Here is a 23932-nt window from a genome sequence, read left to right as displayed (position 1 = left end):
CCTGCCCAACAACTCAAGCACACAACAGTGGTTTGCTGTTTTATCATCACATTTTTACATGGGGCATTCACTGGGTGTAAAGGCTGGCCGCAAATACGATGTCCCGCCGTAGCAAGGTAGCCGCTGTCTCCATCTTGGCACCCAGCACAGGCTCTCCTACCAGGCGGGCTGCCCCCCGCAGTGAGCGACACATCTCAGCCAGGCGCTGAATGCAGCGGACCACCAGGCCCTCAGGGGTCCCTGAGAGCCCTGCCAACTCGGAGAAGGGCTGTGGGGAAAGTAGGGTGAGGACTGGATGCGCTCAGCCTGGGCAGACTCTCCCCAGCCAGCCGTCTGCAAAATCCCAAACCTCAGGTACTCACCATGCCCCGGGCCCACTCATACACAACCTCAACCAGCCCAAAATTCAGCTCCCCCACAAATTCCTCCACCGTCTGGTTCAGGCCACAAGCCACCTGGACCTCACCAATCCGCTTGGCCACAGCCCGGACACGTTCTATTCCCTGCAGGAAAGAAGGAGAGGTTAAGGCCTGCCTTCCTGCTCCAGGACAGGGAAGGACCAGATCAAGAAGGCAGCCATTTTCCATCCTTGGGGCACTTACAGGGCTGGAGGGGGTCACCTGGGGGACTACCTGAAGGTGAAGGTCAGGAATGCCACAGCCCTGGCAGGGAGAAAGGGGTGGTGTCCCCTACCTGCTTGAGGGTGTTTGGGAGCTGATCCCCAGCGTCCCCAGGGCTCTGGCAGACCAGGCCAGAGAGCAAGGCAGCAATCTCCTCAGGCCGCAGGGTGCTCAGTGCATTGTCAAACATGAGCTCAGTGAGGAGCAACTCATGGCTGCTCATGGCACAAGCCACCCGCCCTGCCAGCTTCACAGTGCCCGCCTCGTCCACGTAACCCAGGGTTCGGAGCACCTGCAAGAAAAAGGGTGGGCATTGGACACACTGCTGTCCCCTAGCCCCCCTGCCCCAACCACTGCCCCACCCACCTCTACTCGCTGATGGTACTCAGGAAGCAGCAGCAGTGACTGATCCGACAGTAGGAAGCGCAGCCGCTCCATCTCCTTCTGTATCTGCATTCGCTCCCGCAGCTTCAGGTACTGCAGAGAGCCACCCGTCAGCCTTCTCCTTGCCCCTTAGCAGGGGTGCACTGAAGACAAGGGCTGAGATGGGGGCGGTCAGTCTACAGGGGACCACAGAGGAAAAGCCCCTACTCCCAGCTTGGGAGTTACCACCCAGGGTCCTACCTGGGCAGGAAAACGGGGGCTGTGTACACACTGAGCCCCCTGGATCAGCTCCTCCAGCTTCCGGGCCCGGAGCCCACCCTCTACAACTGACATATCTTTGAGCTGCAGGTCATTGACAGGGTCGAGGGTGGGGGGTCCGGCTGGGTGGGCCTGAGCCAGACGCAGCAGTTCCTGGACAGCAGTGGTCACAGCTGCAAGGGGAGGATCCTTCCTGAAGAGGGAGCAGATCTTAAGATCTGGGGTAAGATCTTCTCTCCCACAGAAGCCCCCCTCAGGCTGTGGGAGCCCTCTTACTACAACCCCCACTTCACAGTCTCCCTTAGGCTGGGGGAGCCCCCTCACTACAACCCCACCACTTCATGGTCTCCCTCAGGCTGGGGGAAACTCCCAGACCACTGCCCCTCCCTGCCTCTACATGCCCCTCTGGAGGAGAAGGGCCTCCCTAGCATCTCTGACTTGAATTTTGGCTGCTGCCTCTTGCTGAAGTCCTCCAAGATCTTCTCCCCATTCACCCGGAGCACCTTGGTGGTGATGGCAGCCATATCTCCTGGCTGGAGCTTGACCACGGTGTGGTCACAAGGCCCTGTGAAAAGGGGAGAGCAGGGCAGACATTGCCATGGACCCAGGCATCCTGCTTATACTGCTGGCAGAAAACAGACATCTGCCACACTCTCACCTTCAGGCAGGAACAGCTTGAATCCCACGAGGTCATCTGGATAAGCCACCTCTGCAGTGGCTGGCCCCCTGTCCTGTGGGTCCTGGGACAAGGGCTTATCACACAAGACCAGGGTTGTGAATACTCTGCTGGTGGAGTTCGAGGAGACCTGGGGGTGGTCAGAGAGGCCAGGAGAGGGGGGTGTGATGAGTAGACATCAAAGGCAGAGACCAGATACCCACCCTTGGGCAGGAATCAGGAAGCAACCATGCAGAGCTCACCAGTAGAGAGGGGCGACCAAGTCAAGCGATCAGAGCAGACTTCTTAGGGTGGTGGGAGGAAGGAGTGAGCATGATGTGGTGATGGGAAGGGAGATGGTGAAAAGGAGGGCAAGAGGGGAAAATGAGGGCCCTATGATGACGCAACCTGCCCTGGCCAAGTGGGGAAAATGGAGAGAGGGCTTGCTCCCTCCCACCCTCTGGAGTCCAAATTCCCATCACCCTCACCTGTAGGATCACTCCCAATGCGTTGTGATGCTCCTGATTCTTCACAACCACCACCCTTCCTGCTGAGAGAGACTTCAGCCCGTTCACAGACTCCATGATGCGTCGCTGAAGTGCAAAGGACAGATGGGAGGAGGCATCACAGGGACAGACACTTGGACTAAGTTTAGTAGCACCTAGAGTAACACGATCTTCTCTTCCCTTCTCCTATCACCTCCTCAGCACTCATACTTGCTCACCTGGATCATGTGCTGGGTCTCTGTCAGTTCCTCCCCCCAGCTGTAATATTCAGGCAGGTCGACCAGTTGGCCAGTCATGTCAGGCTCCTCCAAAGCTCCCAGCTTCTTGGTCAGTTCAGCCAGGGCCTGTTCATGGGCCTTGGGTGGGAGCAGGGGGAAGCTGTGAAAGGGGAGTCTCCAGGCCCAATCTGTCACACTCCCCACCTTCAACACACTGGCCTCTGGATGCCTACCTATTCCCAGCCTGTCTTTGTCCAACCTCCTGCTCCACACACTGGTTACCCCAGGCTCCTTACCTTGCTGTCTTTGCGGGAGGGAAACTCAGAGAAGCTCCTCTTCATCATGTCCTCCACCCTGAGGGCATCCACTCGCAGCAAGTTGAGGATCATAGTGTACGTGAGGCGGAACTGGGACTGCAGCTGGGACGGCTTCCCCTGGAGTCAGGTCACAGAAGTCACTGAGATCAGGGTGGGACCTACTGAACCCCAGCCAGTCTTCTGGACTGGGCCTACTCCCGTCAGATCTGGTCCTAGCTCTGCAACCATGGGGCCTTGGACAAACCACTTGCTCACCTCTTCTGTAACATAAGGGAGCAAACTGAAATAAATGGACTCAAAGGCCCCATCTAGCTCCATATTCACATGGGAGAAAACTGGAAGAGATGGGCTCCAATCTCATCCTTGGATTCACTCACTCCTACCTCAGCTTCTCCCAGGCAAGACAAAAAAGTCAGAGGAAGTTGGGCGCTGTGGCCCACACCTATAATCCCAGTACTTTGGGAAGCTGAGGCAGACAGACTGCTTGAGCCCAGAAGTTCAAGACCAACCTGTGCAACATAGCAAAACCTCATCTCTACAAAGCATAAAAAAAAAAAACATTAGCCAGGCCTATGTGGCATGTGCCTGGAATCCCACCTACTTGGGAGGCTGAGGTGGGAGGATCACTTGAGCCTGGAAGGCAGAGGTTGCGGTGACCCGAGATTGTGCCACTGCACTCCAGCCTAGGTAACAGAGCAAGACCCTGTCTCCAAAAAAAAAAAAAAAAAAAGGAAGAAGAAAAAGAAGAGAGGAGAATCGAAGACAGAATCCAGCAAGGTCCTGGAGCTGGGGCCCTGCCGAGGATGCTGGCCCGCTCACCATCATCATGCGGTGCAGGTCTGCCATCTCGGGCACTCGGCCCTTGCAGAGCAGGATAACGGTGCCTGTGGGGTCCAGGCCCCTCCGCCCTGCCCGGCCTGCCATCTGCACATACTCCCCAGGGAGCAGGTCCCGGAAGGTGGAGCCATCGTGTTTGCGCATGGAGTCAAACACTACTGTACGAGCAGGCATGTTTACTCCCATGGCAAAGGTCTCTGTGGCAAACAAGACCTGGGACAGAGGAGAACAGAAAGGATCAGCAAAGGCTCTACATACACACGCCCCCAGCCCTGGCCAAGCCCACCTTACTTTGTAGGCATAAGGCACCATCCCAATTGTTACTTATGGGATCTCACTGAACTCTCCAGGCAAATCTATAGGGCAGGTATTATTGTTTTCCTCATTTTACTTATGTAGCTACTTATTTCTATTTCTTAACTTTTACCTTCATATCCCATTCCCATCCCTGACTGCAATCATTCCAATGTATCCAACAAATATCTTTTTATATAAATATGATCTTATAGAACATGTCTTCTTTTGTGAGCTTGTAGTTTATAATTCATATAAAAAGTGGTTATATATCTGATTTTTTTTTGCTTCTTTTTCTCCACCTAGTGTTTCAACATCTATCCATGTTCCTGTGGCCACATCTAACCCACTGCTTCCAACTGCTGCAGAACACTCTATGGGTGCATCCCCCACACTAACCTTCCCTCTCTCCCAGTGAAGGGCACCCTGGTACTACCAACACCGTGCCACCACAAACAAAGGACAGGTGTACATGTTCTCTCACAGACCACGGTGAGAATTTGTGATATATACCCAAGAATGAAATATAAGCTCAGAGTATGATATAGTTTTTGTTTGTTTCTTTGTTTGTTTTTGTTTTGAGATGGAGTCTCCCTCTGTTGCCCAGGCTGGAGTGCAGCGGTGCTATCTTGGCTCACTGCAATGTCTGCCTCCTGGGTTCAAGCAATTCTCCTGCCTCAGCCTCCCGAGTAGCTGGGACTACAGGCACCTGCCACCATGCCCAGCTAATTTTTGTATTTTTAGTAGAGACAGGGTTTCACCATGTTAGCCATGATGGTCTCGATCTCTTGACCTTGTGATCCACCCGCCTCAGCCTCCCAAAGTGCTGGGATTACAGGCGTGAGCCACCATGCCCGGCCAATATAGTTATTTTGTCTAAATAGTGCCAGCGTGCATTCCAAACTGGCTAGGCATCCTGTAAAGGATTCCCAGAACCCTACAACCTCCTACATCTCTGGCAACACTTGGCATTAACTACTTTCCTAAATTTTACCAGTCTAATAGCTGTAAAGTCGTATCTTGTGAGTACTTCAATTTGTATATTTCTGATTACTAATAACTTTTCGAATGCTTGCTAGCTTCCTGGATTTCTTTTCTGAGACCTACGTATTCATATCTTATGCATCCCCATTTTAAGATGGGAAACCTAAAGTTCAGGAAGGTTAAATAATTGGTCCAGGATGATACTGTGAATACATGGTGGACCTGGGATTCAAACCCAGGTAGTCTGAATCCAGAGCCCAGATCCTTAACCACAGCACGGGCCTGCCTAAACCTCTGCCCCTCTGCCCTCTGGGCAGCCCCTAAGTGGGCAACAAGCACCCTGAGGAGTCCCTTTCCACCACCACATGCACCTTGACCAGGCCACGGCTGAAGAGCATCTCCACGATCTCCTTGAGGATGGGCAGGATGCCGCTATGGTGCACACCCAGGCCGCGATTCAGGAGCTCTGACATGTGCAGGACCTTTGGTGGGAGGAGGCCCACGGTCAGGGATGGAGTCTCCGAACACCCTATCCCCACCAGTCTGCCAAATGTGTGCATGCACGCACACATACACACACAGACGCACCTGGGGCAGCTGGCGGTCAGAGCCACGGAGGCGAGCAAGGCAGCGCTGCAGGAAGAGGTGGATCTCGCTCTTCTCCGAACTGGTGGTGAGGTCAAGGGAGGTGAGGCCTGAGGCCTGCTCATCACAGCGGCCCCGGGAGAAGGTGAACACCACCACGGGCAACTGGGCACGTGTGCGGAGGGAGGCCAGGAGGGACAGGTACACTCCGCGGTCCTGGAGAAGGAAGGGGAAGGGGAAGGAGCAGAGGTTGAGTTCCTGAACCAATGAGAGGTGAGCTAGTGTTAACTGAGGCAGTGCTCAAAGCTCAAGTCAAAACCCCTGGGGGACAAGGGAAAAAAAAAGATAGGAGGAAAAACAGGTGCTGGCAGGTACAAAACCCTCCCAGTTCTCACCTGTGCAGGGCCCCCCTGATGTGTGGGCTGCTTGGCCCCAAAGGTCTGGGCGTGTTTGCTCATTCTCTCCTTCTTGGCCTCCACAGCTGCATAGTACCTGGGGCACAGGGAGGGGTAGCCACCATGTCCAGCTGGAGGCCCAGCCCTAACTCTTTCCCCCATCTCGAGGCTTACCCTTTTGTATGGAAGGCTCCTCGGGAGTCCAGCAACAAAAAGAGCTCCCCCTGGGTCTTGGAGCTGTTCCCTGTGAAAAGATAGTGCTCCAGGGGCACGGGGCGGGTTACAGTGCTAATCACATAGATCTGACGACGCTTCAGTCGCCTGAAGGAAGGAGAGGGAAGCAGGTCAGGGGTGGGAAAGTGGGAAGGAACCCACATCCCCACCCCCTTCCCTACCCCTCCAACTTTACCCAGTCTTTTCTGAGACCCAGAATGGAAGGCTATCCCCCAACATCTCATCCCATTTCAACATGCAAAGTAATCTGGACCCAAAGGGGGTCCCACAGCCACCAGGTGGGACATGTTCCCCAGCGTCACCCCTAAGGCCTGATCGCTCTCCTTGCTGTGGTAGACTTAGTCCCCCCACCCGAATCAAGGAGTACTGTAGCCCCCTTCACCCAGGCAACCCAGGACACACGTCTCACCCAATCCAGTCAGCAAACTCAAGGGCGTTGGGGACAGTGGCACTCAGAAGGATGATAGAAACGTGGTCAGGTAGCATGATAAGCACCTCCTCCCACACGACCCCACGCTGGGCACAGAGAGGGAAGGGAGGTCACATGAGGGCAGGGGCCGCCCTTCTGCCCATAAAGAGGCACGGGATTCCATATGGGGGTAAAGAAAGCAGTAAGGTGCCCTGAGTGTGTGGAATAAGGGAGACGCTCAACTGGTCCCAAAGGAGAGGACTGCCGGGTTCTGGGGAGCCCATGGCCCTTACCTCGGCATCGTTGATATAGTGAACCTCATCAAAGATGACCCACTCCAGGTCCCGAATAACATCTGAGCCACTGTACAGCATGGAGCTAGGGAGAAGAGGCCAAGGATTGACTCCCCAGTGGCTCATCTCCACCCCCTCCTCAGACAGCACACTCTCCACAACGGCCACATCTTCCCAGCCAAAACTCCCCTGTATTGAGTGTCCATCTCTCACCGAAGGATCTCTGTGGTCATGATGAGGCAGGAGGCCTCCGGGTGCAGCTGTACATCCCCGGTGAGCAGCCCCACATCCCCGAATGTGTTTCGGAAGTCCCGGAACTTCTGGTTGCTCAGGGCCTTGATGGGCGAAGTGTAGATGGTGCTGGGGAGAGAGCATGAAGTTAGCCAGTCCCTCCGCAGACCCATGGCCCGCACTTCCTCTCCCACATGGAGCCCTCATGGAAGCATGCCCCAGAAGCTCAGGTGCTCCTCTTCTTCACCCAAACTGCCCTTACATTCTCCTGCATGATATAACCCCAGAAAAATTCTGTCCCCAACCCCTTCCTAAACTAACCTAGATCATTCTTCTAAACTTTCTCCCCACCATGTCTTTTCATTTCTCTCTGGGTTCTTGTCTCAATCTTAGCCCTGAACCTCTCACTTAAAGGATGAGCTAGAGAGGTGGGGGAAGAGATGAGATTTTCAAAGGATGCAGGAGAAAATGGGGCTGGCTGGTGAAGGGGGAGGTTGGCGAAGGAACTCATACCGTGTCATGTGTTTCTGGGCCAGGGCAATGGCATATTCAGCCACAACTGTTTTTCCTGCAGATGTGTGAGCTGCGACAAAGACAGAGTCATGCCGCTCCAAGTGCAGGATGGCCTGTTTCTGAAACACATCTGGCTCAAATGCCCACTATGGGAGAAAGAAATAGACAGGAGCTGAAGAAAGGAGCGGGGCCTTGCTGCCTCCTGCTCATGGAGCACACAGGGCAGGCGGATGAAGGCCGGAGCCAGCCGAGGCTGGGACTGAGTACCAAGACTGGCCTGGGATGGATCTGACCTCTGGTGGACAGAGGAGACAAGGGGTCGGCTGGGAGTGTGACCCAGAAAGAGGTAGAGGAGCGTGTGAAGATGGGGCCAAAGTACCTGGAAGGCTGGCTGGGGAATGAGGCGATAGAAATCACCAACAGGGGAGGTGGCGTCCACAGGGATGGCCCACTGCTCCTGAGATGGAGGCTCTGGGGCCTCTGGGGTGGATACAGCTGTGGACGCTTCCTGGAAGAGTCAGGGGTAGGAGTGATAAAGACACAACCAGAGGGCTCTCAGTTAGCACTCCTCCCAAAAGATGTCCCTTTCTTCCCCCTCAGACCCATCCTAGCCAGCCCACATCCTGGTGGCAAGGCTCTTTCGTGCCTCCACTACACAGAACCACCAACCTTCAACACTAGGTCCTCCAAGCTGCTTGCTCGGGCCAGGGGAGCACTGCAGGGAGAGGCTGAAACAGCGTCCCCTCTGGGACCTCCTGGCTGTCCCACTGCCTCATTCTCATCCTCGTCACCTCCACCCAAATCCAGAGGTTCCAACAGACAGCTAAGGCTTAGCAGTCCAGGAGCTGGAGTTGGACAATCTGAGGAGCAAGCCAACAAGGTCAACCTTGTCATGTCCATCTCTGTTCCTTAGGAGAAGGACATGACTTCTCCTACACCCCACTCAAAAACCAAAACTAACCTTTTGGTGCAAAGTCCATGCCTTTCTTGAAACCAGGTGGAATAGTAAGAAGATCTGTAGGATAGGGACATGGAATCAGGTCACTGCACACTGGTGAACAAATTGTGTACATTATATAAACCTAAAAGATACCATTTACAGGACAGATGCTGTAGATAGGGATGTTTGCTATGACACTTTCCCGACAGATGACAGTAAAGGTTGTTGTGGAAATTTCCCAACAGCTGACAGTAAAGGTTGTTATGGACGGAATATCTTTTTCTAATTTTCTCAAAAACATGGGAGGGCTAGCAGTAGCCCAGTGATAGCCTGGGCTCTTCCTCCTCAAGGCTCAGACTCAGAGCCCCACCTTACCTTTCTCAAAGTCTATCTCCTCCTCAGCCTCCTCCCGTGTGTTCAGATCTGTTATGGTGGGTTCATCCATCCCCCCTGGGAAGAGACAGGACAGACAGGGATTCATGGGATGAGGGTAATACTAGATAGGTGGGGAACCCTTCCCTGGAGATTAAAGACACCCTCTTCTACCATCCCATCTCCACAAGAGTCACCTGGCCAGAAGGGATACTGAGTTGGATTTCCCCATAAGGACTGGGAGGCTGGCCCTGGAGGCCGGCGAAGAGACAAGGAGGTTGTGGCCGAGAGATTTGTGTTCTCCAGCAAGACCTAAGGCAAGAGATCAGAGCCCCAATGAGGCTGAGCTTGTCTCTGACCACCTCCCCTTCTCCCCAACTGTTTCTCATGACCCCTGACCTCCTACCTCTTTGTAACCCAGTATCTGGCCTGTGGTTGGGTGTCTTTGGGCCTGTAGGTCGGATGGGACTGGGGCTCCCAGGACAGCCAAAAGAGACCAGGGATCCGTCTTCCTCTGCCATTTTCTGGAGAGAAAAATAGTAACTTTTGGGTCTTCTTTCTTCCTCTGTCCCAGCATCCTTCAGGAACCCATCACCCTAGTCTAAGCCCCTCCAGACTCCTCACCGGGCTGAGTGCTCCACACCATGCAGAGGCAGCCAGGCTGGGGATGACAGAAACAACTGTTCTGCTTCTTGCTGCAGATCTGGGGCACAAGGAGGGAGGCCATGGGGAAGCTGAAACAAGGGCAAGATGAGAGGCATTAGGTAAGGAAAGAGGATAAAATGCAGACAAAAGAGGTGATGGGACTTGTGTTCCGATCAGAAATGGCAGATGTGTCAAACAGACTAGGACAATCAGGTTTAGCCAAAAACTACCTGCTACTGAATTACCTGGGGCAGATTTTGGATTTCAGAAACATGGAGGCTGGACCTAGGAATGTGCATTTTAAAAAAGCTCCCTGGCTAATCATGAAGCATGCTGAAATTGGAGACTCGCTGATTTTAGAAAAAGGGGTCCCAGACCTAAGGATGAAGAGTTGGAGGCTCAAAGCCTATCATCTCAGTCACCAAGTGCCCTGGTGCTTGGATACAGAAGGGAGCTCCACGGAGAAATGCCACATTTGAAAGAGCAGCTCTCAAAGCAAAAATATCCCCAGCCCTTTCTGCTCTGTCCTCACACGTACTGCAGGTACACTGGGCTGTAATCTGTCCAGCACCCCTTCGGGCTGGGATGGACAGGAGTACAGGCACAGATGAACAAGGTTAAGCTAGATCCTACTGTGAGGAGGGTGAAGGAGGTTTGGACTCAATGCGGGTCAAAGGTTAGGGTCAAAAGTCACTCACGCTACTCTCTGGAGCTCCAGGCAAGTTCAGCAGCTCCCAGTGCCCCGTGCATCCGAGCTCCACGGCCCGAAGGGGTAGGTCCAGGGGATCTGGAGGAGGTAGCACTACGGGGAAAGGTCAAAAGTCAGGGGTCAAAGTTCATTCCATATCGGCTACTCCGTTCCATTTCCCTCCCCTCCCCCTCACCAAGTCGCTCTGTCTCCATCATCCTGGAGTCACAGCAGCTGCAACAGCCCGGAAGTGCGGCAAGTAGTCGCTGCGAAGTAAGCCCCGCCCTGGAACGGGCGGAAGTAGAGGCAACTTCCGGCACAGCCCCTCCTCGAGCGTGAACTATCGCGGCGGAGGGGCAGACCTGGACCGGTGGAAGGCCGGGCGGAAGTGCGCGCCTGGGGCCGCCTTGGTTACCGCGTTTTCCGCTCCTCGCTACGTCATCGTTGTGAGCCCGCTATCAGCGGCCAGCGCGGGCGCGGCCGGAGACCGTGGGGCCTCCGGTTGCCGCCCCCTCGGGTAAGGCCCTCTGCTCCTCACTCTTCGGCCCTTTTTCTCATAGCCGTTTCTCTGTTCTTCCTCTTTGCGTTGCTCTGCGGGCGCTACGCTGGCTCCGCCGCCTTCTTTGCCGTTCAAACCCCGGGGTTGTCCTTACCCTAGCGAAGGTAGGGGGGTCGGGTGCCATCGTCTTTCCGACGGAGTGGATATTTGTCCCTCCTTGAACCACATGGTACCTAAAGGTGCTGGTGTCTGTGATCCCTGGAGACAGGAGGGAATGCTGGATGATCCCGACCAGCGGGAGCTTGGACAGCAGCCTGGTTTAAGCAAGGGGTAGGGAAAGCCAAAGACAAGAGTAGGCAGACCTGAAGGGGTGGGGTTGGGTACAGTGTGGACGGCGTGTGAACCCCGGGTGGTAACAGTGGAGAAAGATGTCTTGGGCCCTGCCCCTGAACTAGGAGCCACCATGTTGGTGATACCCCCCGGACTGAGCGAGGAAGAGGAGGCTCTGCAGAAGAAATTCAACAAACTCAAGAAAAAGGTGAGGGACTGTGTGTGGACATGGCCTAACCTTTCACAGACTATGCACTCTGAGAAGATATGGGGTGAGTGTGAGCGAATGGGGAAGTTTTTCTGGCCCATACCTAGAGACATATCACCTCACAGTGTAGCTTCAAGAGGTGGGCTTTCCCAAGCCTTGGTGTGGACCTTCTGTCTTTTCTATGCAATTTGCCATGGATTGTCTTCCTTTCCCATGGCTTTTAGTACCGCTTAAGAGCTGATGATCCCCAAGTTTGTTTTTTCCAGTTCTATCCAGTGTTATACTGAAAAACTTCAGATACTCAGTGTTGAAGCTATCATCTTTCTATTCTTGATCTTCCAAATAAGGTTGACTACACCAATTCTGCCACATGTTTGGACTCAAAACTCTGACTTCCCCACTATTTGCATAGTCAAACCTTTGCCAAGTCTTATTGTTTCTTCTTTTGAAGTAATTTTTCCTGTTTATTCTTCACTGTGTATTCCCCCGAGCAGGGCTTTATTGACATTCATGTGGGCCATTGTAATGGTCTCTCAACAAATTTCTCAGTCTTTTTTTTTGAACAGACTTCTTCACTCCTGTTCAAATGATCCATTGAAAACACAAAATTCTGCTCCCTCTGTTTCTCAAAAACCATAAATGGCTTCACATTGTCTATAAAAAAGCTTCAAAACCTTAGTTTGGCAGCCTTGTCTAGTAAAGTAGAACTATTCACTACTTCCAAAACATGCATTCCCAAAGCCTTCTTATCTCTGCATCTTTGCCACCCTGTTTTCTTTTTCTAAAATACCCTTCTCCTCTCTGTGTTGTGCAGAGATACGGGGGAGGGCCTAGTTTAATAGCCATTAAACATCAGAAAATCTTACTAGCTTTCAGCTATGAATAATCTGCACCTCTTATAATTGTATTGCTAACTCACTCAATTTATTTTATTTCTCAGACTGTAAGCTTCTTGAGGGTAGGAACAATGCATTAGCCTCCTGCATATCCCTGTTACGAAGTCATGGCTGGGCCTCATTCAATATGCAGGAAATAGATGGATGAAGCCTCCAGGAAAGGCACATAAACTTATACTTACTTGCAGCTTATATCCTAGGATTCTAGTCCATGATTGAATTATTTGTCTTCAACTTCAAAAATGTAACACTCTGGAAAACCTCTGGGTTCCGTGGTTTGGTTAGATTAGGAATTTCCAGCATCATACATGATCTAGGGGACCAGAGGCAAGAGGCAGAGCACATCAGTGTACCACTCTGAGGGCATCAAGAAAGACGGTCCCTGGAGTGATGTGCCCAGGCGCCTTAGGAGAGGAACCGGCTAGGGGCTGGCCCTCACTTACCTCTCTCTTCTCACCCTTGTTCCCAGAAAAAGGCATTGCTGGCTCTGAAGAAGCAAAGTAGCAGCAGCACAACCAGCCAAGGTGGTGTCAAACGCTGTGAGTGACAGGGGAAATGGGGATGGACTGGAAGTGGGCAGCATGGAGCTGACCTTCATCATGGCTTGGCCAACATAATGCCTCTTCCCCTTGTCTCTCCAGCACTATCAGAGCAGCCTGTCGTGGACACAGCCACAGCAACAGAGCAGGCAAAGCAGCTGGTGAAGTCAGGAGCCATCAGTGCCATCAAGGCTGAGACCAAGAACTCAGGCTTCAAGCGTTCTCGAACCCTTGAGGGGAAGTTAAAGGTGAGCACAAGCAGAAGGATTGTTTAAAGGGCATCCCTCCAAGTTGGAATGTAGATGGGTTTGGGGAAAAATATGCATACTCAAGCACTGGCAAATTGCTGTACCATTCTGAGTTTCACTTCTCATGTATAAAATGAAAAAACTAGACGACTCCTGAATTCTCCATTTTACAAATTCTGTGGTTCTAATCCACTTTGGATTGGAGCTCTTGGAATATGTTGCCCTAAGGGATGGAAAGGGCTGAAAATGTTATCAGGTTCAAGAGAGGTTCAAATAAACTGAATACATAATATATCGAGTCACTTATAAAAAATACCAGCTGGGCGTGGTGGCTCATGCCTGTAATCCCAGCACTTTGGGAGGCTGAGGTGGGCAGATCACTTGAGATTAGGAGTTTAAGACCAACCTGGCCAACATGGTAAAACCCCGTCTCTACTAAAAATACAAAAATCAGCAGTGTATGAGGCCGGGCGCGGTGGCTCACACCTGTAATCCCAGCACTTTGGGAGGCTGAGGCGGGCGGATCACGAGGTCAGGAGATCGAGACCATCCTGGCTAACAAAGTGAAACCCCATCTCTACTAAAAATACAAAAATTAGCCGGGCGTGGTGGCAGGCGCCTGTAGTCCCAGCTACTTGGGAGGCTGAGGCAGGAGAATGGCGTGAACCCAGGAGGCGGAGCTTGCAGTGAGTCGAGATTGTGCCACTGCACTCCAGCCTGGGTGACAGCGAGACTCCGTCTCAAAAAAAAAAAAAAATTAGCCGAGTGTGGTGGTGCACACTTATAGTCCCAGTTACTGAGGAGGCTGAGGCCAGAGAATCACTTGAACCCAGGAGGCAGAGGTTGCAGTGAGTGGAGATCACACCACTGCACTCCAGCCTGGACGACAGAGCAAGATTCTGTCTCAAAAACAAAACAAAATAAGCCACAATGGCAGGTGCGGAAATGGCTCATTCCTGGTTAATTTCAGCACTTTAGGAGGCCGAGGTAGGAGGATTGCTTGAGCCCAGGAGTTTGAGACCAGCCCTGGCAACATAGTGAAACCCTATCTCTACAAAAAAAAAAAGTACAGAAATTAGCCAAGCATGGTAGAGCACATCTCTAGTCCCAGCTACTAGGGAGGCTGAGGTAGGAGGATTGCTTGAGCATGGGAGGTCAAGGCTGCAGCAAGCTACGATTGCTCTATTGCACTCCAGCCTGGACAACAGAGCAGGACCGTGTCTCAGAAAATAAAAAAAAAAAAAATAAGTAAAACCACGTAGTCAAATAAGAAATGTACGTAGAATTAAAAGGGAAGAAAAGATCAGAGGAAACCTAGAAGAGGGTGAGGGAAGAGGAACACCTCTGGTCCATGGTTGGGCAACCTCCTGCTCCACACTGAGGTAGGTCTCTCACCACTCCAGGACCCCGAGAAGGGACCAGTCCCCACTTTCCAGCCGTTCCAGAGGAGCATATCTGCTGATGATGACCTGCAAGAGGTAAAGGCTCCTAATTTCTGTCCCTGAGGGGTTGGGGATGGAGGAATATGAGAGACAAATATATTTTGGACCACATGTCAGCAACTGGAAATCATCTTAACTGTTCTTGGTCTCTTTTACAGTCATCCAGACATCCCCAGAGGAAATCTCTGTATGAGAGGTTAGAGAGTAGAGATAAGACTGGGCCCATTTGGTGGAGTTGATTGCCTGAGTCCTTGGGAGGTTTGGGCTGTAGGAGCTGGGCTATAGAGGGAATATTGAGTCTCCACAGGGTCTGAGGGGAGAAGGTAAAACCCCCCTTTGATCTTCAGTCTGCATCTCCCCAGCTTTGTGTCTTCTAGTGATCGACTTCGAGAACTAGGACCAGATGGAGAAGAGGCAGAGGGCCCAGGGGCTGGTGATGGTCCCCCTCGAAGCTTTGACTGGGGCTATGAAGAACGCAGTGGTGCCCACTCCTCAGCCTCCCCTCCCCGAAGCTGCAGCCGGGACCGCAGCCATGAGAGGAACCGGGACAGAGACCGAGATCGGGAGCGGGATCGAGACCGGGATCGAGACAGAGACAGAGAGCGGGACAGGGATCGGGATCGGGATCGGGATCGAGATCGAGACCGGGAACGGGACAGGGATCGGGAGCGGGATCGAGACCGAGACCGAGAGGGTCCTTTCCGCAGTGAGTGATTTTGGCTGGAGGTCAAGGTGACCTTAACTGAGGTTTATGTGGGTCCTACTAAGTGAAATGTGGCATGGGCTATGTCTTGTGACTATGATTTGTGCTCCCAAAGGGTCGGATTCATTCCCTGAACGGCGAGCCCCTAGGAAAGGGAATACCCTCTATGTATATGGAGAAGACATGACACCCACCCTTCTCCGTGGGGCCTTCTCTCCTTTTGGAAACATCATTGACCTCTCCATGGACCCACCCAGAAAGTAAGGATGACAACAGGGCATGATGAGAAGTCCTGGGAGAATCCTGGGGTGTGAGACCTGAGGGAAGAAGCTGCCCTCCCTGCAGCCGCCTATGATCACTGGGTTTGGTTGGGTCCAGAAGAGCCCCTTGGCTCTCCACTGACCGTGTTTTCTCTTATCCCAGCTGTGCCTTCGTCACCTATGAAAAGATGGAGTCAGCAGATCAGGCCGTTGCTGAGGTTGGAACTTCCCAAATCTGTTCTTCCCATCGCTTCTGCTGTTCTCATGTGTTCTCCTCAAAATACTAGATGCCAGGAAGAAGTTGGTTCCTCTTGATAAAGAAAGCCTCCCCCTATTCACACAGAAAAACTTACATTCTCAGATTCCTTATTCAGTCTACTCCTAGGATAGCAACTCCTGGAATAACTTCTTTGGTTTATCTGTAATGTTTCCTCCCCATCCTCTGCCTTCCCTCTTCTGCTTCAGCTCAACGGGACCCAGGTGGAGTCTGTACAGCTCAAAGTCAACATAGCCCGAAAACAGCCCATGCTGGATGCCGCTACTGGCAAGTCTGTCTGGGGCTCCCTCGGTAAGAATGGGATTCTTCCTTTCCCATCCTCTCCCCCACAGGCCATTCCTTTTGGTTCCCCCACACATCCTTGGGTTTCCTAGAGATGATCGAGGTCAGAGTGTGTGCGGAGGCTATGGGAATGGGAAGGAAAATTTCAGATCCTCTGTCAGAGGTAAAGAAAGGAGAGAAAAGGATTGAAAACAGCTTCCAAAGCAGTGACTGGAACAGGGAAGAAAGTGGGAGCTGGAGTGAGATTGGTGAGGAAGATGAGTGTCTCATGGGGCTTGTTCATTTTGAGATGGAGTAGAGTGAGTTTCGTAAGTATTCGAAATCAGGGATCTGGAACTCAGGTGTGAGGTAAGGAAGGAAAACATAGATTAAGTCATCCACATCACAGGTTGGCTGCCAAACAATAGGATCATCAGGGAGACTCTGATTTCGGAGAAAAAAAAACGACCCAGGACTCAGTTTGAGGAATACTCTGGGACTATGTTAGGAAACAGGACTGTTCACCTCACACACCACATGTCCCCAGCTATCCTGACATGTTAGGCTAACGTTGAGCCTAACGTTAGCAAAGGAGACAGGAGGAGGGGTCGGAGGGCTGGGAGCAGCACCACAGGGGCCTGGGCCACTGAAACAAAACGACACACACTTTGAGAAAGAGGGAGTAGCTAGCAGTGTTGAGGTACAGAGATCACAGGATGGGAGTGGGTGAGAGAGATTCTCTGTAGCTCAAGGGTGGTGGGGATGGAACCATTGGATGGGGTGAAGAGAGTAACATGTCTGGTGGAGGGAGGAAAGAGGAAGGGGAAGAAACAGCTAGAGGCTTGAGAGAGAATGGTGAGGGCCAAAGCTACACCCTGAATGAGTTCTGGTGGAGCTAGTAGCATTTCTTAGTGTGAATAACCCATTTTCCCTGAAAGTAGATTTTCCTGGGAAAGGAGTGAGCAGAAAGAAGGGCTCAGCTACAGTGGCCCTTCAGGCAAAAGAAAGGAACTAGAATTGACCAGCATGTCAAAAAAGGGCTACAGAGGTTTTCTAGTTTTTAGCTTCTGACATACTGACTGTAAGTGGGTTAATATCATTCACGTGTCTCAACAATGACATTTGGGATTTTTCTAAGAACAAAACATTCATCAAAATGTCCGCTTATACTTTCCTTGGCCATGGGTTGGCACAAAGGAGCTAAGGAAGACAGGCCATCCTGGCCACCAGAGGGCAGCGTGGAAACTGGGCTTCCAGGGGCCAGTGGCCAGGAGTGAGGTGGTCAGGAGTCAGCCTCAGGGTCTGTTCTATGATCTCCTTTAGACCTTAACTGTTCCTCTCCTCCCTCCCTAGCTGTCCAGAACAGCCCTAAGGGTTGCCACCGGGACAAGAGGACCCAGATTGTCTACAGTGATGACGTCTACAAGGAAAACCTTGTGGATGGCTTCTAGGGAACAGAGCTGGATTCCTTGTGCCTCATATGCCCCAATGCTGGTCTCAGTAAAACACTGAGGTGGAAGCTTACACATCTCCCTCAGCCTCTGGTTTTTCAGCACTTGGGATTGGGGTTAAGCCTTTAAAAACGGCTGTCAGGTTTGATCTCAGTGTAACAACATAGCCAGTGCCTGTTCCCCACTCCCTTGCCCCAAAAGGATCTGGAACACAGGTGTTGTCGCAGCTGTTTTAATTCAATCCCACGCCCCTGTCCAGCAGGAAACCCCTTATAGAAAACCCAAATCCTCATCTTGGAGTTTCTCCTTCAGCCAGGGCAGCACTTGAAAGAGGTTGATGTGAAAGTCTCGGGCGTGAGCAGGTACCTGCTTTTGCCGCTTCTGGTTTTTGCAGACATCCACTACTCCCCAGCTGATTACACCAACCTGCAGAGGCAGTGGGGTGCCATGGATCATTCAGTAGAATTCCTAATCCTGGAAGCATGGCTGTTCCTGCTTGTGTCTTAGCTGACCTAAAGGAATCAGACTAGGGACCCAGCTCAGCCTCGTTCTTGACACACGCAGGCAAGACATGCGGTCCTAAGGTGAGGCAGGCTCTGCCTCCCTCGAATTACTAGCCACATGCATTGAGCTTTCCTGCTTTGGGGCCCATGCTGACCACTTGGCATCTCCCCAGATAGGAAAGGGAGGACTCACTTGAATGAAACGACTTCTTTTGTGAACTATCAAGGGGCCGCCGGAATCACCTGCAAGGAGAGGAGAAGCTGTAGAGAAAAGGACTCTTGGGCCTTGGGCACTTGCAGCACAACCAAAGAGCATTCTCTCACCTCTGCAAGTATTGGGGTCAGCATAGGGACTCACTCCTCCAGTACAAAGGAACCGAGGGGTGACCACCTCTGAGATGTCCTTGACTTTGTCATAGCCTGGGGCATATTGAGCATCTCTCTCACAGCTGCCTTTCTGTAGGGGAGGTGGGAAGCATGGAGAAGTAATGAACAGAAGTGGCTTAGGAAGGATTGGGGCCTAGAGTGCCTCCTTAGGATGCCCATTTCTCACCTTATCCCCATTCTTGATGTAGACCTCCTTCCGAGTCAGCTTTTTCTCCTCCTCAGACACAAACAGAGCTTTGATATCCTGTGCAGGGAGCAGCTCTTCCTCTGGACAAATAGACTGCATCACTTCAGCTGCTCCCACCACTGTCATCTCCCCATTGTCTTTGTCACTCAGTAGATGTCCCCTAAGCCCTTCTAGAGCTAGGTTCTGGGCCAGGCATCATCTCTTCCTATTGCACCTCCCTCTCATGCCCCACTTGTCTCTTGGGATCTCATCCTTATCCTCTTGCCAAGTATGTCTTACTTTGTTGCTGGCAAGTGGTAGTTGGAGGAAGCCTCAAAGCTCGAGTTGTTCCCTCGGTGCAGGGGAGACAAATGGGCCTATAAAGGACAAGGAGAACAGCAAACCAGGCCTGCTCTTCACCCCAGTCCTCCAGCCTTTCCCAGCCTTTCCTCAGGGATCTGGACGCTCTCACCTGATAGTCTGGCCATATTTCAGCTTATTCTTGAGCTTGATCAGGGCAACGTCATAGTCATAAAATTCAGGAATTCCTGCTGCTTTTTTCCCATTAATGTTGTAGTTGGGGTGAAATAGGACTACTTCTATCTCCAGGTCCCGCTTCTCCCCTCCTGAAGTAGGAGAGTAGGTACCACCTCTTTGTGGGCAGCTTCCTGCCTCTGGCCCCGTGTCATTCCTAACTTCACGTCTTCCCCCATCCCTGACTGGTCTGGGGTGCAAGGAATGGGGCTGCATTGTGGATGGGTGGAGTGTAGGATCTGTAGAAAGTGGGAGGTGTTGCCTGGAGAGCATAGGTGCAGCCCAGGACCTTCAGTTGCATCCTTACCTACGCTGACCTTGATCGAGTGTTCCTTGTCATCCACAGTGAAACAATGTGCTGCTGTCAGCACAAAGTACTCAGACACCACAGCCCCCATACAGCTCTCGTGTCCCTTTGAAGGGCGCTGGGGACACAACAGTAGAGAGGGAAAGCTCAACTTTCACAAACCACCATCTCTTATGGCCATTTTTTCCTTCCCCTACTCCCATTTCACCTTGACCCCACGTCCCCACTGCTGGGATTCTGTGCTTACAATGACTGAGATCTTGGCTTGCCATGGTTGCTTGTGGTAATCGGTACCCTTCCTGTGTTCCCAAACCATGCCACAGAGACTCAGAGACTGGCTTTCATCTGGCAGAGAAGGAGAATGTGCTGAAAACTCGGAACACTTCATTCCCAAATGGCAGCAGCCTTTTGGGTAGGAGTCTATGGGGAGCAAAGGCCCAAAAGGAGAAAGGGAAAGGCCACGGGTATTTGTTTCCTCGTGTTAGGAGAAAACTGCTGTGGTGGAGTGAAAAGGGAAAGAACTTGGGATCAAGCTGTCAGAGGCCTGGCTGTTTTCAAGCCCAACCCTGTTGCTAACTTGCTGTCCCTTGACCTCCTTTGGCCTCTGTTTCCACATGTGTCAAATGTAGGACTATAGAAAGATCTCTGAAGTGCTCAGAGCTCTGTGATTCTAAGGTTAAGTGAACAGTGCCAGGAAACAAGAATAGTGACACTGAGGTAGAGAAGGAGGAATGAAGAAGGCTTTCCAGGCAACTAGAGCTTCAGGTGTAGAGGAAGAATGAATTACTTCAGGGGAACCTGAGGAGAGTTGTGTTCTTTATTCCCTTGTATCTCCCTACCAATCATTTGGTAGAAAACATCTTCCAGGTTTTCCATATCCTTGACTTTGAACACATGTTGCTCATTGTCTTTCTTGGAAGCCAAAGCATTGATGTTCACTTGGTTCACCAAAGGCCCGACCCCAAACACATAGACATCTGAGGGAGAAAAAGGAAGGATGAGGGTCCAAGCCCTGAGGAAGTGGGGTGCTGGGTCCTAGGCAGGTTACTCACCCAGATAATCCTCCCTTGGGTTTTTGCGATCCTTGCCAATGTATAGCAAGTCCCGGATCTCATCAATGACAGTAATTGGGTCCCCGCCCATGTTGTGCAATCCTGCAGAAGAGACAGGACCATGAGGGTAGGAGATAAGGAAGATAAAGGCTAAAGGCAGGGATACACGTGGCAGGGTGAGCAAGTTGAGGAAGAGTTAGAGATAGTTGATCACAGGGCTTAGGAAGAATTCCTTATGAAGGGTCACAGGAGAGATGAACAGCCAGCTATGAGTCACATTCAGGGCCCCAACTATGGGTATAGTGTTACAAGTGGACTTAAGGGCCACATGCTGGTCTGAGAAGGTGGGGAGGCTGGGACAGGAGAGAGGTCCCTTCTGACCATCAGTCATGAGGATGATGACATGGCGGGTGCGGTTCCAGCCTTCAGGAGGGATGTCATCTGGCCAGCTCATCATGCTGTACACTGCCTGGAGGGCCTTCTTGGTGTTAGTCCCTGACTTCAACTTGTGGTCTGTGGAGAGGGAAGAGACCATCACCTCACCTGGTCTTCCAAGCCATCTTTTAACCCCAGAGACCAATCTGCAACTGAAATCCCACATCTTTCAACTTTTTAAGTTAATCATCATTGCACGGACTTCCCTTTGACCACAAAGTGGCCCTTCCAGCCCCCAACAGGTTCCCACTAACCTCCATTGCCCAACGACCCTGCTGTTCAACCTTTGACTACAAAGTGGTCCTCCCTGTCGCCCTCAAGGTAGTCTCATGACCCCCTCCACCCTGAACCTCCTGACCCCAAAGTGAACCTCCCACCATTCCCTAACCTCTGACCTTCATAATTGATTTCATTGAGCTGCTTCGTGACCCAGTCTGCATTACTGCTGTCTGGATCAGACACTTTGACCCAAATTTTGGGGTGTGTGGCATATGTCACTAGACCATATCTTGGCTTCACACCATAACTTGCCACCTGTGGGTGAGGAGAACAAGGCGCCATGGCATTGAAAATAGAATACTGTGATTGGGAGACTTCAGTGACTTTGCTGGGACAGGGAGGCTCTCAGTAAGAGGCTCAAGGGCTGAGGTTCATAGAGGAATTACCAGTCAAGAAACTGCTTCAAGTAAAAGGGAAGGAGGACAGAATAGGACCTGGAGATTTTCCTGGGGCCCTGTTGTTCAGAGGGGCTGGAATGATCAGGGAGCTAGTCCTGGAAGATCAGCGAGATTCCATTCCCCCGAGTTCAGGGATAGGAGGATTCCACCTTCTCAATTAAGTTGACTAGACACTTTTTGGCTCCTGTGAAGTTGCTGGCCCCAATGCTGTCTGATCCATCTAGCACCAGGTAGATGTTCATGGAGCCTGAAGGGTCCAGGACGATCTTCCGCTTCTGTTGTTCCCCTGGGTGCCAGGAGAGTGGCTCAGGCTCCAGCATTAACATTTCTGTCCCTTCTCCATTTTCCCCCAGTTCCCTGCCCTGCCTCCCTTCTCTGTCTTCAAACCTGGGCCGTGCCCATCCTCAGCATCGACTCCTTCTATGGTCTCTGTCAGGGAAGACAGGAAAGCTTCGGCCACCTCTTGAGGGGTGTCGTACATGAAGGAGTCTGGGAGAGTCAGAAATGAGGTCAAATGTCTGGGAGTGTCAGGGATACAGTGACCAAAGAGACGGGGGATCATGGGTTTCCAGGGTATAAAAGGCTCAGAAGTGAGATAGTTGTACAGGGAGGTTTAAACAAAGTGAGGAAAGAGCAGGGTTGAGGTGGGGAGAGAAGACAGTAGGATGGAAGACCAGGATCTGACCTGGGGGTACAGGTCAAAGGTCACCTTGGCAAGAAGGCTCCGTCCCGCTCCAAGAGCCACCTTCCTGACACGTTCGCCGCTGGGAGCCACGCAGGGTAAGCCCCCGGCTGCAGTGGTAGGTGACGCTGTCTTCAAGGCGGTACTGGCTGCCCACCTTCCTTGTGCCAATGGGGATGCCCGGGTTGGAGCAGTACCCCGCTGCAGAGGTATGAGACATCGAGGTAAGCGCTGAAGCCTGAGGCCCCGTGAGCAAGGTAGAGAGCAAGAGTTACAGTGTCTGGAGCCGAGTGCCCACTCCTCGGGCTGGGCGCCGTCAGGGAGACAGCAATGTGGGGGGAGGGGATGCTTCTCACCTCCGTTGTCACAGATCGCTGTCTGCCCACTCCACCGGCCATTCACTTGGCAGGTGCGATTGGCAGAGCCCCGGAGAGTGTAACCGTCATAGCAGTGGAAAGAGATCTCATCACTCACATTGTAGTAGGGAGACCGGGGCCAGTATTCCCCGTTCTCGAAGTCGTGTGGTCTTGGACAGTGGATTGCTTTGAGAAGGGGGGACAAGTAGAAGTCATCAAGAGGGAAAGGTTGTCTTAGGTGTATCTCTCCTGGTCTCGGAGACCATGTCACTGAGAAACAGTGCATTCCCAGTCCCGCAGAAGCAGCATCTTACCTACTCCTCAACCCATATGGATTTCCGCTGCTTCTCCCTCCCCATTTCTGAGTGTTCTCTTGACTTCCAGAGCTGCCTGGAAGCCCAGGGTAAATGCTTAGCAAAGGTTAACTCCGCTTTTTCTTGCCCCCTTTCCGCCTGCCACCCTAAAACTGCTCCTACTCCCGGTCAGCCCACCTTGTCACCCTGCCTAGTCTCATCCTAGTCCTGACCTTGCTGCCGCCTGCCCTGTTTCTCCCTTAGGCCACTGCCCACACTCATTGCCCTCAAACCTCTGCACTCTGCCTTCCTGACAGTCTTTTGGACTTGAGTCTTCAGGGTGCTCCAGGACCCCGTAGATCTGCAGGTACGTGTCTGCACAGGGTACGGGTAGAAGCCAGAAGGACACACGTACTCCAGTGCCTGGCCCTCTTGGAGAAGTCGGAAGGAGCCGCCTTTGATCTCTACCCCCTCCAGAGAGCAGGATTCCTGGGGCTGGGCCAAAGGCCATGGAGTGGTGGTCACACCTGAAGAGAAAGGCTGATGAAGCCTGGCCCCAAAAGGCCAAGGAGGGATGCTGGAGACAGCAGGAAAGGAAGGTTACCCTCGCTTACCTCCAGACAAGAGGCCCAAGATGAAGGGCATCAGGCAGAGTTGGGGGCTGAGATTGCTCCCCATGGCGTTGGAAGGCAGGAGAGAAGCTGGGCCTGGGGCAGGATGGCGTGTCCTGGCTTGCTTTGCTTGTCTGCTTGGCTCAGTGTCCAAGCTGAAACTCCAGACCTAGACCTGGTCACATTCCCTTCCCCTGCTCCCCACCAGCCCCCAGCCTTTTATGCAATCTGTGTTCTGGCACCTGCGGCTCGCCCCGCCTGTCCTACCCACATCACTTTCCCGGAACATCCAAGCGGGAGGGCCCCGCTGAGCTGCCAGTCAAGGAAACAGAAACTGCAGGAGTCCCACCCTTTGCTGCCCAAGGTCCAGGACTCTCCCCTTCAGTACCTCCTCTCCGGCCTTAGCTCCTCCCCAGTAAGCCCAAACCACCCACTTA

General features: G+C 52.4%; 3 protein-coding genes and 1 non-coding gene across 9 annotated transcripts; 2 read left to right on the top strand and 2 right to left on the bottom strand.

The window, feature by feature from the left end:
- Positions 1-27: 27 nt before the first annotated feature.
- Positions 28-10665, bottom strand: SKIC2 (SKI2 subunit of superkiller complex). Of its 3 annotated transcripts, none has more exons than XR_010157670.1 (28): positions 10575-10659; positions 10389-10492; positions 9670-9779; positions 9452-9569; positions 9243-9357; positions 9049-9123; positions 8695-8748; positions 8403-8593; positions 8113-8241; positions 7734-7879; positions 7203-7349; positions 6990-7074; positions 6697-6803; positions 6228-6374; positions 6054-6150; positions 5662-5874; positions 5445-5555; positions 3778-4008; positions 2938-3075; positions 2642-2779; positions 2406-2510; positions 1921-2068; positions 1701-1827; positions 1245-1455; positions 987-1160; positions 694-912; positions 363-503; positions 28-268 (listed from the first exon to the last, which is right to left on the bottom strand). XR_010157670.1 is itself a non-coding variant. In XM_001160927.7 (28 exons), exons 1-28 carry the CDS (start codon positions 10594-10596, stop codon positions 68-70), a joined length of 3741 nt encoding a protein of 1246 aa, XP_001160927.3. In that variant the 5' UTR covers positions 10597-10665; the 3' UTR covers positions 28-67. The 3 variants fall into 3 exon arrangements, 1 of the variants encoding a protein (XP_001160927.3); XR_010157669.1 differs by having other exon boundaries at positions 987-1147; XM_001160927.7 differs by having other exon boundaries at positions 987-1097; positions 10575-10665.
- A 28-nt stretch (positions 10666-10693) lies between these two features.
- Positions 10694-17565, top strand: NELFE (negative elongation factor complex member E). Of its 4 annotated transcripts, none has more exons than XM_009450939.3 (11): positions 10694-10895; positions 11333-11415; positions 12781-12850; positions 12953-13098; positions 14502-14576; positions 14699-14736; positions 14918-15246; positions 15359-15503; positions 15667-15721; positions 15969-16071; positions 17395-17565. In XM_009450939.3, exons 2-11 carry the CDS (start codon positions 11341-11343, stop codon positions 17490-17492), a joined length of 1134 nt encoding a protein of 377 aa, XP_009449214.1. In that variant the 5' UTR covers positions 10694-10895; positions 11333-11340; the 3' UTR covers positions 17493-17565. The 4 variants fall into 4 exon arrangements, with proteins under 4 accessions (XP_009449214.1, XP_527349.3, XP_009449213.1 ...); XM_527349.6 differs by having other exon boundaries at positions 10745-10895; positions 14903-15246; XM_009450938.5 differs by having other exon boundaries at positions 10895-11041; positions 14903-15246.
- Positions 12851-12951, top strand: MIR1236 (microRNA mir-1236). The gene has a single exon (NR_035588.1). It is a non-coding gene; the product is annotated as a microRNA mir-1236 (primary transcript).
- A 192-nt stretch (positions 17566-17757) lies between the features above and the next one.
- On the bottom strand, positions 17758-23596 carry CFB (complement factor B). The gene is given in 18 exon segments (NM_001009169.1): positions 17758-17918; positions 18189-18238; positions 18320-18452; positions 18549-18649; positions 18849-18925; positions 19021-19174; positions 19390-19507; positions 19637-19734; positions 20229-20366; positions 20442-20543; positions 20823-20954; positions 21272-21410; positions 21703-21839; positions 21941-22042; positions 22263-22436; positions 22592-22777; positions 23178-23411; positions 23499-23596. Coding segments are annotated over 18 exon segments (2295 nt in total). The 5' UTR covers positions 23563-23596; the 3' UTR covers positions 17758-17762.
- Between the last annotated feature and the right edge of the window lie 336 nt (positions 23597-23932).

Source organism: Pan troglodytes, chromosome 5 (assembly GCF_028858775.2).
Source record: "Pan troglodytes isolate AG18354 chromosome 5, NHGRI_mPanTro3-v2.0_pri, whole genome shotgun sequence".
Taxonomy (NCBI): Eukaryota; Metazoa; Chordata; class Mammalia; order Primates; family Hominidae; genus Pan; species Pan troglodytes.
The sequence above is the reverse complement of the archived record's forward strand: the minus strand, read 5'-3'. Positions and strand labels throughout refer to the sequence as shown.

Excerpts from the sequence above, each read along its gene's own strand:
- SKIC2 (XM_001160927.7), bottom strand. The coding sequence starts at position 10,596 with ATGATGGAGACAGAGCGACTTG. Across the intron at positions 5,875-6,053 it reads ATCAGGGGGGCCCTGCACAG|GACCGCGGAGTGTACCTGTC; the intron begins GTGAGAACTGGG and ends TTCCTTCTCCAG. Across the intron at positions 269-362 it reads ATGAGTGGGCCCGGGGCATG|CCCTTCTCCGAGTTGGCAGG; the intron begins GTGAGTACCTGA and ends CTTTCCCCACAG.
- NELFE (XM_527349.6), top strand. The coding sequence starts at position 11,341 with ATGTTGGTGATACCCCCCGGACTGAGCGAGGAAGAGGAGGCTCTGCAG. Across the intron at positions 11,416-12,780 it reads TCAACAAACTCAAGAAAAAG|AAAAAGGCATTGCTGGCTCT; the intron begins GTGAGGGACTGT and ends CCTTGTTCCCAG. Across the intron at positions 12,851-12,952 it reads CCAAGGTGGTGTCAAACGCT|CACTATCAGAGCAGCCTGTC; the intron begins GTGAGTGACAGG and ends TTGTCTCTCCAG.